The sequence below is a fragment of the Parus major genome, chromosome 4A (genome assembly GCF_001522545.3).
Source record: "Parus major isolate Abel chromosome 4A, Parus_major1.1, whole genome shotgun sequence".
NCBI lineage: Eukaryota > Metazoa > Chordata > Aves > Passeriformes > Paridae > Parus > Parus major.
In genome coordinates, this window is record NC_031772.1 from 18,730,247 (window position 1) to 18,745,821 (window position 15,575).

The 15,575-nt window shown below is 46.3% G+C and overlaps 1 protein-coding gene across 1 annotated transcript in view; it reads right to left on the minus strand.

Annotated features, from left to right (window-relative positions):
* The window catches only part of MTMR8 (myotubularin related protein 8), an 18,731-nt gene extending 3,940 nt beyond the window's left edge, over nucleotides 1-14,791 (minus strand). Inside the window, exons 1-11 of the mRNA XM_015626737.3 lie at nucleotides 14,763-14,791; nucleotides 14,292-14,520; nucleotides 12,680-12,802; nucleotides 11,629-11,791; nucleotides 9,357-9,514; nucleotides 7,683-7,811; nucleotides 6,274-6,408; nucleotides 4,478-4,610; nucleotides 3,010-3,119; nucleotides 2,021-2,146; nucleotides 434-483 (exon numbers count right to left, since the gene is read on the minus strand). Coding sequence (XP_015482223.2) covers nucleotides 434-483; nucleotides 2,021-2,146; nucleotides 3,010-3,119; nucleotides 4,478-4,610; nucleotides 6,274-6,408; nucleotides 7,683-7,811; nucleotides 9,357-9,514; nucleotides 11,629-11,791; nucleotides 12,680-12,802; nucleotides 14,292-14,520; nucleotides 14,763-14,791 — 1,385 coding nt within the window. The remainder of the gene's footprint in view (nucleotides 1-433; nucleotides 484-2,020; nucleotides 2,147-3,009; nucleotides 3,120-4,477; nucleotides 4,611-6,273; nucleotides 6,409-7,682; nucleotides 7,812-9,356; nucleotides 9,515-11,628; nucleotides 11,792-12,679; nucleotides 12,803-14,291; nucleotides 14,521-14,762) is intronic.
* Nucleotides 14,792-15,575: the final 784 nt, after the last annotated feature.

The following is a 15,575-nucleotide window of genomic DNA, read 5'->3' on the forward strand; positions in this document are numbered from 1 at the left end:
CCAGGAGAGGCTGCAGGAGAACCAGCAGGGCTGGCTGGAGCACTATGGACAGGACAGGCTGCCCAGAGAACAGGGTCAGCATCCCTGGAATTGTTCAAGAGATGTGGATGTGGCACTTGGGGACATGGGTTAGGGCTGCTGATGGGTGATGGATGGACTCTGATCTTGGAAGTCTTTTCCAACCTTCATGTTTCTGTGATTTCCATGACTAACACTCCTCAAATGATAGAATTTTGCAGGTAGAATTCAAACCATGATTTTTTTAAGCAATAAAACCACAGTTTTTATGATGAAATAACAGCCCCTGGTTCCATGTCACCAGTGCCAATGTTTTCCCAATGTTTTCTCCTTTTCATTTCAATTTCTCATGGGATCCCCTAAACCTGCAGACAGTTTTGGTTTCACTCCCCCCAGGGAAATGTGCCCCTCTCACCTGTGTGAGAACTTGTGGCCCATTGCAATCCACTCCTTTTCTATCAGGACCTGCAGGTTCATTAAGAAAAGAGAATTAATTTGGTTAAAAAAGCAAAACAAAGCCTTTGATGTTAAAGCCTAAAAACCTGACAACCTGCTGACCCTACTGCTATAAATATATCCCCAGAAAACAATGGGAACAGGAATTGTGATCTACAGATTATCCAGTTACCACTGGCCCTGCTGGAATCAGAACTCATTTCAAAATTATCATTTTGAGGGAGTTTCTAAGTTGTTAAAATCATTTTATATTTATATATATATATATATATATAAAGCTCAAAGAATTATCAGCTTAATATTGCACTGTGCTATTTAATTTGGAAAAGAGTGCTGTGATATTCAGCAAAATAAATCAGCAACTGGAGTTTAACAAATGTTTAACAGATGAAGTCCAGCTGCATAATGAGGAGTTCAGGATGAAATCAGAACTATGTGGCACTTCTTAAATAGATGCCTGCAGTTACAGAGAATAATAACTGTTATGATCTGTTTTCCTTACAGATAAAATAATCTGTTTTCCTTACAGATAAATAAGGTAAAATAATCTGTTTTCCCTACAGATAAATAAGATAAAATAATCTGTTTTCCCTACAGATGTCTCACAAGGAACCACATGGCTGAAGCTGCAGCCATCATTACTTTTACATCATTACTGGATCATATCTAAAGATAATTCCTGTTATCATCACCCAGATTAAGATGAGGAAAGCAGGAACTCACAAGAGAGTTCTTAGAAAACTTCATTTAAATTGTTTTTTGAATTTTCCCATTCTTTGCAGTGCTGATGAGTTCCTTTAGGAATAACCCCCAGTCAAAGGGATGTGTCTGTGTCACTGCTCCTCCTCCTAAGCTAAATCCTGTTCTCAGTTCAGGCAGGATTGCTCAGAGACAAAGGCCAGGCTGATGTTTCATGTGCTGGTGGAATTTTAACTGTTAAAAGACTGCAGTCTGATCCAGAAACAAAAATAGAAACAATAAAACCAGCGTGGAATGCAAAGAAACAGTCCTGGCACTGGAAAAGGCAAAATTTGCATTGTTCTGATTTCAGGGATTCCTTCAGGGAGCTCTCCTGAGACAGAGCAGCTCTTCAGGTATTTAACAAGAGGTGAATGGAAAGAAACATCACAGAGTGCCCTGAATTCATGCAGGGATGGCTGCAAATTAAGAAAAAAGCCTGCACTAGAAGCAAAAAGCCAAATTGAAATGAAATGGCTTTAAAAAAATGATGCAGATTTGACTGATGGATGGGGGACAGGGCTGAGTTCACCCAATTTCAAATCCCAGCAGATAAGAGACCTGCAGGACAAACTCCTCCAGCACTTTTGGATTGCTGCCAGAGCTGCATCCTTTGCTGAGATCCCTCATTAGTGGCTCCCATGTTGACCTTGCAGGAAACAAGGATTTGGGAATTGTCAGCCACTTGCTCGCAGCAATTCCAGCTGGTTACAGAACCAAAGCTGCTCTATGTAGGTCACCTGTCCCAGGAAATGGCCAGAGCCCTTCCCCAGGGCCTGCTGGCACTGGGATTGCAGTGTGTCCTTACCATGAAGCCTTTGAAGGTCCTGTAGAAGGGGTCCAGGAGGAGGCTGGCCAGGGAGCAGACCTGGGCCGTGCGGTCCCAGCCGTCGGAGCAGTGCACCAGCACGCTGGCCCTCTCCTCCCTCACAGCCTGCCAGGGACACAGCAAGAGCTCAGGGAAATGCTGGCCCTCACCTGCACCACCCCAAAACCCCGGGGAATGCTGCTCATCTCTCCCCTGGCCTGTGGAAATGCACCAGTCCAGCAAGAGAAGGCCCAGCTAGAGCTGGTACAAACCAGCCCCTGCCATCTCTGGAAGGCCAAAGATCCCCAGGCTCTTCTTCTGAGGAAAAAATGTGGTGGATGAGTAAAAAAATAATTGGACACCAAGGGATTAGAACTCCAAGATAAATTAGAAGAGTTGATGCCAACTTCCCCCCATCCCATCACCTTTTTCCACTTAGGTCAGGAGAGAAACACCAGAGTTTTTTCCTTGTGAGGTGGGGAAATTGCGAGGGACAACCAACGTTTACAACTCGCTCCTCTCACCACACACTTCCTGCACACCCTTTACCACTCCTGAGTGATTTCCTTCCTCCTGCCTGACCTGCAAAGCCACCAGCTCTGCAGAAACGAGGACTGTGTTGAATAATTTAAAATTACTGCCCATTACATCACATCGAATCAGGAGAAATCGGTCAAAACAATCCCTCGATGAAAGCAGAGCAGTGGATGAATAACGAGCACAGAGTTGTTTGCACTGCTATAAAGAAAGGTTTATAAAGGTCATTTATTCACATTTTGTGATCTTATGTTTCAAATGAGCTCTAATAAAGCCCTGTTACAATACAGAACACAGGAGCTGTACTTGCCTAGCATCACCCAACATTTTTGGAGAGATTAAGCCAACCTGAACATCACCTTCTCCCCAGAGCCACCTTCCCAACCTTGCAGCAGTCCCCAAGACACCAGGAGGCATTTTGGAATGCAGCTGCAGCTGGAGAGCAGCTTTACCTTGGCCAGGAAGACACCTGCATCCATCACAGCCTTGATGTGCCGCAGCCAGCCCGAGTTCTCCAGCCCCGTCAGGAAATCGCTCATGGAGGGAGACTTCATCTCACACACTGGCAGCAGACACAGAGAATCAGAACAGCAGCCCTTGCACCTCCTCATTACCTCTCCAAAAATCTTCAAGTGCTTGCAGCATTATCCTGTCCAAAGGACACACTAATGGTTGTGTAGCTAAAATTCATAACTAAAAAAATGCTGGTTTTGTGAGGATTTGAGGCTCTGGAAATCTCCTGCTCTTTGTTTAAAGGGTAACTCATTATTTATTCAGCTGTGTTTTTTCCAGCAGTGAGCTGTTACTTCACTCTAAATCACCATCACACCTACAACCACTCACTCACTTCCCAAAGATTTGATTTCTCTCTAATTTAGAGACAGAAATAACAAGTCTAACCTTGAAGGCAACTCAGCTGCTCTAATGAAACCCAGCACAGAAAATACTCAGAGTAATCAAGTTCAGAACAGTCCATGAGCCCCAGTGAATGAGATTTTATCACTGTTGGAGAAGAACATGGGAGAAAACAAGTTTTTATTCTGCCTCTTCTCCCACTATAAAATAATTCTGCCAGGAAGAGGCAGCTGAGGACTCAGGGTTGTGATCAGGATGCTCTGCTGGGTGGGAACAGCCCCATTTTTGTCCAAGGTCAGCATGGATCCTGCAGGGCCACCTGGGAGCATCAATTACCCAACTATTAAAAAAAAAAAAAAAAGAGAATTATGGTGGTTACAAAAAATAAACAAATATTTTGGATGACAGCACTTGAATTGAAAAATTCTCCAAAATTTTATCAGTGAAACTCTGGGCCTCATTACCCTCTTAATCCCCAATACTCAGGTGATTCTTTTACCCTGTTTTTATTCTTCCCTATGATCACAATGAGCTTAATTACTCTGCATTCTCAGATAATTATGGATTAAAACATTAATTTAAGAAGTTTGGTTAAAAGGAATCAGAAATGAAAAGTTAGAACAAAGAATGTATGAGACTCAAGTCTTTGGAAGATCATGCCAAAATTGTATTTCAACTCAGAAATATTGTTAATACTCCAAATATAGCAAACCCCAAAAAGCACTTCTGAACAATCCCTGTTGTTTTTCTTTCAATAAGCCATGAAGCAACCATGAGACTGTCTTAGCTGTAAAATGTAATATTTCTTCTTCTATTAACACAGCACATTCACAAAGGCATGTTTTTAGTATTAGCTGCTAATTTTGAACCACTATAAAACCAAGAACAAAGAAAATGTCAAGCAGGAAAGCATTTTAACAGCATTAATGCTTTCAGCCACTTGAATGCAGCAAACAAAGCAAGATGCTGACTTTGCTTGCATCAGAACACGTTTGTGCATGGAACATGTGGATATTCAGCAGGAAGTTCTGTCCAGGGGGGTGAGAAAGACAAGGCTGTACCCACCTTCCAGCAGTTTCTGCAGGCTGCTCCTCATCACATGGATGTTCTCGATGCCAATGAATTTAAAACGAATGTTTTCATAATTATCTTCATTCTCATAGCCCTTCCCAGCGGCTCTGTTGGCCATGGCATTCAGCTGGCAAATTCAAGAAAAGAAAGAGAAAATCATGACCAAATTCAGAGAGGCTGTTTTACAAGTCCTTTTTTGTTTGTTTGTTTGTTTGCTCTGTTTTTTGGTTTTTGTTTAAATCTCCCAGAAAATGTACTGGACAAAGCTGTTACTCAGTACTTCCCCACCTCCCAGACAGTTCTTTCAGCTGCTTCATTACAATTACTGAAGTTCATTAGTCAGGGGCTCATTAAAGCCCTGCTTAGGGTAGTGTAATCCCCCAGTTGCTGCTGTCAGAGACACCAAACCTGCCCTAACTCTGAGTTTACCTAAGGAAATTCAGACAGGCACAGGAAAGCAGAACTAGAAAAGCAATTTTTAACATTTTTTACATACATGGTGGTATAGAAATAGTAAAGGAATTCCAAATTTTCATGGACATACAAGCACCTGAGGGAAATAAACCAAATTCAAGTTGAGCAGAAAGAACAGAGCAACTGCAGGAGAGAAGTAGAAAAGAAGCCACTTGCTCTTAAAATCCCCCAAGCCAGTTCAAGAGCTACCAGGATATCTTTGTTGGGGACACAAAACAGAGCAGCTCAGCCCCCTCCTTACCAATTTGGGCAGCTTTTGGGAGAGGAAAGAAGAGTCAAATATGCTGGAGACACCTTTAGAACCATAAAATAACCCCAGTGCTTCAGGTCTGCCACAGTGGCACAGGTTGGCTTAGAAGGAGAAGTGTCAGCAATTATAAATTCTCCCCTTGTCACCAAATGCTTTGGCACAAATTGCCACCAGTGATGGATTTCAGTGGCACATCTCTGCTGTCTGTACCAAAAGAAATGCACATACCATTGCAGAACAGGGGATCTCTAGGAAATGTCACACTAAAAGCCAAAATACTCACTGGAGCAAGATGGGAAATGCTCCCTCTTTTCCCCAATATGACTTTTTCTTTATGGCCCTCACCATAGTTTAACTAAACTTGTAGTTTATATAAAATAACTGCAAGATCTGAATGGTGAAGCAGGTTCTCAGAAAGCTCCATTTTCAAATAATCAGAGCAATTTAAATAATTGTGTGCTATGAAACCCCTCATGTTCTAATTGCCTTCTACCAACACTCCTAATCCATATGTTTACAAGAGAATAATTGGAATTGGTTTCTAAACTCAGTTCCTCAAGATGACAGTCATTAAAATGTTCATTTTGCAAATATTTCCTCTCAAATAAACCCTCAGCTCTCAAGTTCCAGCCCCAAATACTGGTGCTGAGCTGTATTAAGCTCCACCATGAGTGTTATTTTTAAAAGCAAAAAAAAAAAAAATAAAAGGGAGGGATTGCTTTCAGAGCTGCACTTCCTCCCAGATCTGCCAGTAAAAGCACTTCAGCCCTGTGGAACTGAATCCTGAGGCTTCTCTCCAACTCCCACTTCCAGTTCTCTCCTTTATCCTTTAGGACTCTGCAGGAAAATGCTTCTCTGTCCCAGCCAGGTCATCCTGAAGACAAACCTCAAACCCAGGACACCCCAGGATGGGAAATCCTTGGTCTCACTCCACATTCCCGTTGTACCCCGTGAACCAGGAGCCCGATCCCACATTCCTGCTGCAGGACCCACCCAGAACAAACTGGAAACAGCACTGCTCATTCAGACAAGAGATTTAAAAGCAGCCCAGAGCCCATGGAGGTACCTTTGGCCTCGTGTCTACAACATACATGAAGGGGCAGCCGGGGTTGGCCTCTCGGATGGCCTGGAGCATCTGCTCGTCCTCCAGGCAGCGCGCGCTGAACCCGGCCAGGGGCTGGCTGCAGCGGCACAGGGCAGCCTGCAACACAAACACAGGGTCAGCCCCACTGCACTGCCCCTCCTCCTGCCCCACAGCCCTCTGGGCTGGCAGCTGCAGCCTCTCCTGCTGCCCCAAAGCCCTGGCAGTCACAGCTGAAGCACCCTCTGTGCTCCTGCTGAAGGGCTGCTGCCACGGCGGACGCGCACTGCGCCACTCGAGAAGCGGCGGCTTCGGGAAATTTGGGAATGAGGAGGCTCTGATATCTCTGATCATCTGCCTGATGGTCACCACCCCAAATGACAGCAGTTCATGGGATCCCAGAATGGCTGGCTGGAAAGGACCTTCAAAACATCTCACTCCACCCCCTGCCATGGCAGGGACACCTTGCACTATCCCCGGGTGCTCCAGGGATTGGGACAACTCCAGGGATCCAGGGGAAGCCACAGCTCCTCTGTGCCAGGACCTCCCCACCCTCCCAGGAAACAATTCCTTCCAATATCCCATCTGACCCTGCCCTCTGGCAGCTTAAAACCATTCCCACTTACCCTGTCACTATGTTCCCCTATAAAAGTCCCTCTCCCTCCTTCCCATGAGCCCCCTGAAGGTACTGGAAGGCAGCAATTTCTCATGTTTTCCATTTGGTTTCTATTTCCAAACCATTCTTTTGAGTTTTTTCCTTATCAGCCGTTGCTGTTGCACATTCAGAGCAGCACTGGGTGTATTTTAAGGAAATTTCATTAGTTTCCAGCACAACTCCAGGCAGTGCCCAGGTCAAGGCACGCTTCCTCAGGAAAACAACAATTTGGCTGTGACTGAATTTTCCTAACATCAGCATCTAAAACACTGCTGAGGCAGCAAAGTTACAAATTTACATTTTGGTCCTCAGTGGAAAAAAAATATAAAATGAAACCTTCACTTATTCTGAACCAGTGGGGATTTATTTCAGGGTGGTTCCTCCTCTTCAACACTAAGAAAATCCAGCCAAATTAACATATAACTTGATAAAACATTATTCAATATAGCTAAAGAGGAGATTAAAAAACCCCACATCAGAAGGAATTGCTGAAAGCTGATTAAGAAAAAATTCCCAACAGGAAGCTTGGAAAGTCTGTGCTTTTGGCAGAGCTCTGGATGCATTCCAAGCATTTGCCTTTGGCTCGTTCTCTAACTCAGAACGAAAGCCATTAAGAGAAGCACAGCTCTCAAAGGCCTCAAATCTAATAATTATCTTATTCTTTCCTTTCATTAGAAGGGAACTGGACAAAAAGGAGAAGCCTCATTCCCCCCAAGGCAGCAGGCAGTGAAGCACTGACATTGTTTTCCTTGTACAAGTAAGAAAGCACCGGAATCCGGCCTCGGCTCCTGAACCTTGAACTTCCCATCACCACGGCCTTGGTGGCAGCTCGAGGCACCACGATCTCAGGAGGGTATGTGCTGCAAACCTGAGGGAAAACAGAGAAAAAAAAACCCAGACATTGCTCCTGAGCACTTCAAAATTCATGAAAAATTAATCTTTAGCTTATTAGGTTGCAAGGTTTTCAGGAAAACAATGTAGGAAACAATCAACTCTGCAGCTGAGCCTCAAAACTGGACTGCACCATGCAGACTCAAAGGAAGCTCTTTAAATCCAGAAGTTTGATGGAAGTTTCTAATTTAGATTCACAGAATGGTTTGGGTTGGAAGGGACACTAAAGCCATCCCACCACAGCAGGGACACCTTCCAGGCTGCTCCAAGCCCTGTCCAACCTGGCCTGGGACACTTCCAGGGATCCAGGGGCAGCCCCAGCTGCTCTGGGCACCTGTGCCAAGGCCTGCCCACCCTGCCAGGAAACAATTCCTTCTCACAAAAGGAGAAATTAAGAACAACTATATTTTAAAAGTTCTCTTTAAATGTTTTGCAACTTGAAAGTCACTTCCAGCACTCAGGTGGAATCCTCAGAGGGCAGCTTCACCCTTTCTCCTCAAACAAACACGGTCTTTGCAGCAAGGAGTTCCCAGATAAGCTGCTCTCCAAGCCTGGCTTTACATCAGGCTTGACAATTCTAAACCACAGGCTGGAAACTGTGAGGAAACCCTAAAACACCTGAGAGTTGCACAGCAGCAAGCAAAGCCTCAGAGTGATGAATGATTTGAGATGGCCACATCCAGCTGCCCTCAGCAGCTGCTGGGAACAGCACCTCTCACATCAGAGCTCAATTCAGGCCTCCAGGCAGGTCAAAAAGAGGCAGTGCCCTCTGACAGCACAGGCTTGGATTTCTTCAAGTCAGAGCTTAAAGTACAGAAAGTTACCAGGGAAAGGGATTCAGGGTTATAAATATGTTGGTGTCTTCCTTGGAGTTGCTTGCTTTGCTTTTCAACAGCCAGGTCTGACTGCACACAGCCCCAGAGGAAATAAAAAGGGAAATAATGTGGAGCAGGATTTTGAACAAGCTGGCTGACAAATGCCTTTGTTTCATGTTGTTTAGATCCAAGTTGGCCTTTCAGGGAAATAACAGCAGCAGGCAGTTCAGACTGAAATGACAGAGGGCCCTTAGATAGCAGAAGATCCAACTGAGAAAGCAAAAAAAAGGTCTGTTTTCCACTGCTGTTTTTCCCTTCCTTCCTTCCCTAGTCCCTCCCCACTCTGCCTCATTCCCCACCAATCCAAACTGCTGCCATTTCCTTCTCTCCTCCACATCTGTCACCAGCCAGGTGGGACAGGCTTTGGAAATACCAAAAGCAGCTCAGGGTACTTGAGGCTTTGCCTAACAGATGGGTTGACATTTCTGCAGAAAAACAAGGCTCTGCTCCCTTGCCAGGGGGATCAAACACAGCAAGGTGACTCTGCAGCTCTCCTGGAGCATCATTATCTGCAACTCCCCATCCAGATGATGTGCTCTGACCCACACCAAGCGAGCTCCTTCCTCCCCAGAGGCAGCAGCAGCAGGGCTGTCATTAATAACAACAAGGAGAGAGTGCATGAGATGGCTCCTTTGGGCAGGAATTACCTCGTAGTCCTTATTAATATCTGTTATTTCCCAGGAGTTGTTGGGAATTCCCATGCGCTGGTAATCCAGTCTCAGATCAATCAGTTTCCATCCCATTTCCCGGTTCTCTTTGGACATTTTAGGATTGTAAGAGAAAGCATAAAGTTCTTCAGGTTTCACTGGGAAGGAGAAAGGAAAAAAAATCAACATGAGATGCAAAGACATCCAGGGAGGCCAAAACTTCTGGAAATCAATGACTGAGTGCTACTGAGGAGTATTCAAAGTATTTAAGACTTCTCAACCTTTTATAGATTTTTGGCTGGGACAGTACCAAGTGCTGAAATTCACCCTGAAAGCCTCAGGAATTTCCAATAATCAGTTCCTACGTGTAGGGAGATACATTAATTTTAACAAGATGTTTTAGCCCAAGTTGGAAGAAGTAATTTCTCCTGAACAAATGATTTCCTCCTGAATTTGCTGTAGTAAGCATGTGAGATGGGATTTATATCCCAATCATTAACCCACACAAGAAAACATGGATTAAAAGATCAGTTTTCTGTGGAGAGTTCATACAACAGCTCCTGCACACCTGTAAGGTCATTGCTCAACAACAAATTCTGAGACTGGAAAACCTGAGGGATGTCTGGAATATTGCTGTCAGCCCAACAAAGGCTTCAGGCTGGCTCTGACAAGTGCACATTTATCGTCCCAACCTCCTTCCCTCTCTTCACAAAATGCAAATCCAACCAACAACTCATCCAGCTGATTCCCAAGGCAGCTCCAGAGACAGAGGGAAAGCTCTCAGAGGCTGATAAAGCAGCTGGGTACTGAGCAGGTAACCCAGAGCTGTCCATCACACGTGTGCAAATCATCAGTAAAGATGTGCTCTGCCAAAAATCCATGAAGGGAGCATACTCAGACATCTTAAAACAAATCATCTTAAAACATCAAAACACCTTAAAACAAAAATGTGCTGTTACAATCCAGAAGTAGAAGAAAGCTACAGCATTGACACAGTTGAGGCCAAAGTGAACTCCTGCAGTGACACTTCCCACGCTTCAGGCACTACCCAAACTTCTAATTTTCAAACCTCAAAGAGCAGTGACAGCTTTTAAATGCAACACCACAAACCTGCCAGCAACAGCACCACAGGCAGAACTTCAGAGCTAAGAAAACCCCAAAAAGTGCAGGGGTGCTGGGAACAGACACAGGCCTTAATATCAGTTTTTAGAATATCTAAACTCAGCTAAGCCCATTTCTCCTACAGGATTTCCAGCCCAGCAAGAAGCTGCCTGGTGCCATTAATTCCCCTCCCTCAGCCTGGTGACACCATCACACATTGCAACTACAAATGACATCCTTGTAACAACACAACTCCAAATACTGGTTCCAGCACCCCAAAAGCAGAGGCTGCCAGAGGCAGAAGCCAGGTAGGAGCTCAGTGGAATGCTGTCCTGCAAGAAAAGCCTGAAGATTCATCCATGCTGGAATAAAAAGCTGGAGCTAGAAGAGAGCACAGGCTTTTGAGGGTGTCTGGCTCACACTCTAAGAGTGGCTCCAAGACAGGGTGAAGCACAGGCTTTCACAAGTGAGCAAACACTGCAGAGCAGCCTAACCACGCTGCTGGAAACACGGCAAAAATGCCAATTTGTGGGATTTGGGAATTCTGTGAATGCCTGCATCAGCTGGAAAGGGCAGAACTGCACACAGCCAATAGCTGGGTGACACAAGGGAGTGACAGTGGCCAGGTTTGGGATATGAACTTTGCACAGCTCTCCACAAGTTCCTCATGGGAGACCACGTCACTCCCACTGCCAGAGCCACTGAATCACAGAGAGGTTTGGGTTGCAACAGCTCATCCAGTGCCATCCCCAGGACATCTCCCACTGTCCCAGCTGCTCCCAGCCCTGTCCAGCCTGGCCTTGGACACTTCCAGGGATCCAGGGGCAGCCACAGCTGCTCTGGGCACCCTGTGCCAGGGCCTGCCCACCCTCCCAGCCAGGAATTCCTTCCTTCATTCCCAATATCCCATCCATGCCTGCCCTCTCAGTGTGAATCCATCCCCTCTTGTCCTGTCACTCCAGGCTCCTGTAAATAGTCTCTCTCCATCTTTCTTGTTGGCTCCCAAGACCGTTCAGTTTGGAAGAAGATGTGATCTGATCTCCTCAGAGCTCAGCTCCCTGAGCCCTGCCAACATCCCTGCTGGAAGCTGATTCTGATCCCAGCAGAGCTTTCCCAGGGCTCGTCTTGGAGCATTCCAGAGATTCCCAGGACAGATTCCCAAGCCCAGTACCTGGCTGGGAGAGTTTGAGCAGGGAGGTGAACACATCTTGGCAGTCCCTCTCCTGCCCAATCACAAAGTGAGCCACGTGGAAGTTCTTGCAGTGGATGAGCAGGGGGTACCCAGCTGTGGTCAGGGGCAGCTTCTCCACGCTGGAGATGTGGTGGTGCAGGATCTGGGGAAAAGGGAATAAACAGCATTTGTCACTGATAAAGCTGGGAGCAGCGCAAGCAGATGGGAAACCTCTGTGACAATCAAGCTGTTGATGCTTCCTGCAGCTAAGGAGCGACAGAAAATGAGTTTATTTGTGATATTTATCAAACAAACTGCACCCAAAAGCCAGGGAACTAAAGCAGGACTGAAAACACAGAGGTACATAAATTACTTTCAGAGGCAGATGTGCAGCTCAGTTTACCTGGTGCACTTGGCTCTCCTTTCACCTCCATAAGAAATACATTCTGTCATTCCCACTTCACCTTAGAATTAACAAAATAGGCTCATTTCACTGCTAGTTCTGTGCTTCTAAAAGCTGCAAATTCCTGTTTAGCAGTCTTGTATATCGAATTTGAAATAGGAAATTACACAAGTGTTTCTACATTCCTTGAACTGACACGAATTCCATGAGTGAACTCCATCGAGTCATGTCACCATTGTGCTCACTTCCTTCCGAACCAGCTGTTCTGGGAAGCATTTGGTATCAAAATGCTCTGGAAGACCACTACAGCTCTGGAATTCCCACACCTGTTCATTCTGAAAATGACAGCATAACGTTCCAGGACAAGGGGGAATGGCTTCCCAGTGCCAGAGGGCAGGGCTGGATGGGATATTGGGAAGGAATTCCTGGCTGGGAGGGTGGGAAGGCCCTGGCACAGGTGCCCAGAGAAGCTGTGGGTGCTCCTGGATCCCTGGAAGTGTCCAAGGCCAGGTTGGAGCAGCCTGGAATAGTGGGAGATATCCCTGACCGTGGCAGGGGTGGAATGGGACGATCCTTCAAGTTTCTCCCCATCTAGTCCATTCTGGGACCCGAAGCAGCTTTTCCAGGTGTGTTTCCAGCCCACCATACCCATGTTTCCTTCCTGACTTCAGCAGAGGCCTCCACGTAGATCAGGTGTGTGGCTGTCAGGTACAAGGTCCCGCTCGCTGCCTTCCTGTTGGCGTAGCGATCCAGCAACTTGACATTTTCCACCTGCAGCAGGAACACGGTGTGAAAACACCACGGAATCCCAGCATTGTGAGGCTGGAAAAGCCCTCCAGGATCATCCAGCCTGTGCCCAATTCCCACCTGGTCACCCAGCCCATGGCCAGCTGTTCCTTGGACAGGATGGGGACTCCAAACCTCCCTGGCAGCCCCTTCCAGGACCTGACCACCCTTCCCATGGAGAAATTCCTCCAAGTCCAGCTTTGATGGAAGAACTACCTAAGGCACCAGCTGAACTCCACTCTTTCAACTTCTAACACACAGCTCATGAAGCAAGACAGAAAAAGACAAGAATTTAAGTCCCCCCTGCAACACCAAGTCAGCCTGACACCATGAACTCAAATTATTTCTCTGTGAATTAAAGCCATAAAGGTTAAGCAAACAGCCGAGGTTCAGCACCAGCAAATCCTAACAGGATTACTGGATTTGTAGCCAAGATGATCCCAGTTTGTTACCGTGTGAGGCTGCAGAAATAACAAAGCAAAGACCTGCAAGGGAAAGATTTGTCTGTGCTCAGGGTGATCAACATGTTGCTCTAAAAGGAACAGCCCTCTCCAGTCCTACTTCCCACTGCTCACTCCCTGTTAGGAGCTACTTCTTGTAACTCACTTCCTGGCCTCCAAGACTATTTCATAAACCACACCAGGCTAATTAATAAAAAACAGCTTTAAAGAACATCAGCGCAGACATAATAAAACATGTTACAGTGCTGGATTGATTTTCTCCTGGCCTCTTTGCTGCCTAATGAACGCAGATGGAATTTTTCTTTCACCATTAAGCAGAAATAATAGGAAAAAATAATTGGATAGACAATGAAAACAAATGTTTTAGCAGGAAATAATAGATTCGTTCTGGGTATTGAATGTGTGAGCTTCCTTATGTCTCGAGTACATCTCAGCAGATGAATTGGAGAGCTGAGGCCTGGGCTCAGTGTCCTCTAAGCAGGTCGTGTTTTTCAGCAGATATAACTATTAAATACAATATTGCCCTTTTCAGGGCACTACAGACATGCAGGACCAGCAGAGTACCTCAGAGCAGTAAGGAGCATCCCCAAACTAACATCCTACAGAATAATAAAACGAGAAACAATAACCTTCATTGCAGCGAAGGATAAAATTACACTATCAACTGCTGCCTGAATAAATACAATTCCTTTTAGTACAGCATTCCCGGAGCTCCTGTTTGACTTAATTCAATAGGGGGGCGGGGAGGGGGGGAAGGAAAAAAGCACCCTTTGGTTGACTCATTGGGGCTGAGAGGAACCTCCGCGCTTTGACAGAAAGGAAATAATTCCGGAATCGCCCCCAAACCACGCCGGGGTCTGCCCCCCACTGAAACCCCCTCCCCACGAAGCGCCACGAACAGCGGGGCACCGCGGCTGTGACCGCCCCGCCCGCATCCCCGAGGGCGCGGGGGCCGCTCGGCGGCGGGGGAGCGGCGGCAGCGGCGGCGGGGAGCCGCGGGAGGCCGGGGTTACCTTCGGGGTGCTGATGATCAGCACCCCGAAGGTAACCCCGGCCTCCCGCGGCTCCCCGCCGCCGCTGCCGCCGCTCCCCCGCCGCCGAGCGGCCCCCGCGCCCTCGGGGATGCGGGCGGGGCGGTCACAGCCGCGGTGCCCCGCTGTTCGTGGCGCTTCGTGGGGAGGGGGTTTCAGTGGGGGGCAGACCCCGGCGTGGTTTGGGGGCGATTCCGGAATTATTTCCTTTCTGTCAAAGCGCGGAGGTTCCTCTCAGCCCCAATGAGTCAACCAAAGGGTGCTTTTTTCCTTCCCCCCCTCCCCGCCCCCCTATTGAATTAAGTCAAACAGGAGCTCCGGGAATGCTGTACTAAAAGGAATTGTATTTATTCAGGCAGCAGTTGATAGTGTAATTTTATCCTTCGCTGCAATGAAGGTTATTGTTTCTCGTTTTATTATTCTGTAGGATGTTAGTTTGGGGATGCTCCTTACTGCTCTGAGGTACTCTGCTGGTCCTGCATGTCTGTAGTGCCCTGAAAAGGGCAATATTGTATTTAATAGTTATATCTGCTGAAAAACACGACCTGCTTAGAGGACACTGAGCCCAGGCCTCAGCTCTCCAATTCATCTGCTGAGATGTACTCGAGACATAAGGAAGCTCACACATTCAATACCCAGAACGAATCTATTATTTCCTGCTAAAACATTTGTTTTCATTGTCTATCCAATTATTTTTTCCTATTATTTCTGCTTAATGGTGAAAGAAAAATTCCATCTGCGTTCATTAGGCAGCAAAGAGGCCAGGAGAAAATCAATCCAGCACTGTAACATGTTTTATTATGTCTGCGCTGATGTTCTTTAAAGCTGTTTTTTATTAATTAGCCTGGTGTGGTTTATGAAATAGTCTTGGAGGCCAGGAAGTGAGTTACAAGAAGTAGCTCCTAACAGGGAGTGAGCAGTGGGAAGTAGGACTGGAGAGGGCTGTTCCTTTTAGAGCAACATGTTGATCACCCTGAGCACAGACAAATCTTTCCCTTGCAGGTCTTTGCTTTGTTATTTCTGCAGCCTCACACGGTAACAAACTGGGATCATCTTGGCTACAAATCCAGTAATCCTGTTAGGATTTGCTGGTGCTGAACCTCGGCTGTTTGCTTAACCTTTATGGCTTTAATTCACAGAGAAATAATTTGAGTTCATGGTGTCAGGCTGACTTGGTGTTGCAGGGGGGACTTAAATTCTTGTCTTTTTCTGTCTTGCTTCATGAGCTGTGTGTTAGAAGTTGAAAGAGTGGAGTTCAGCTGGTGC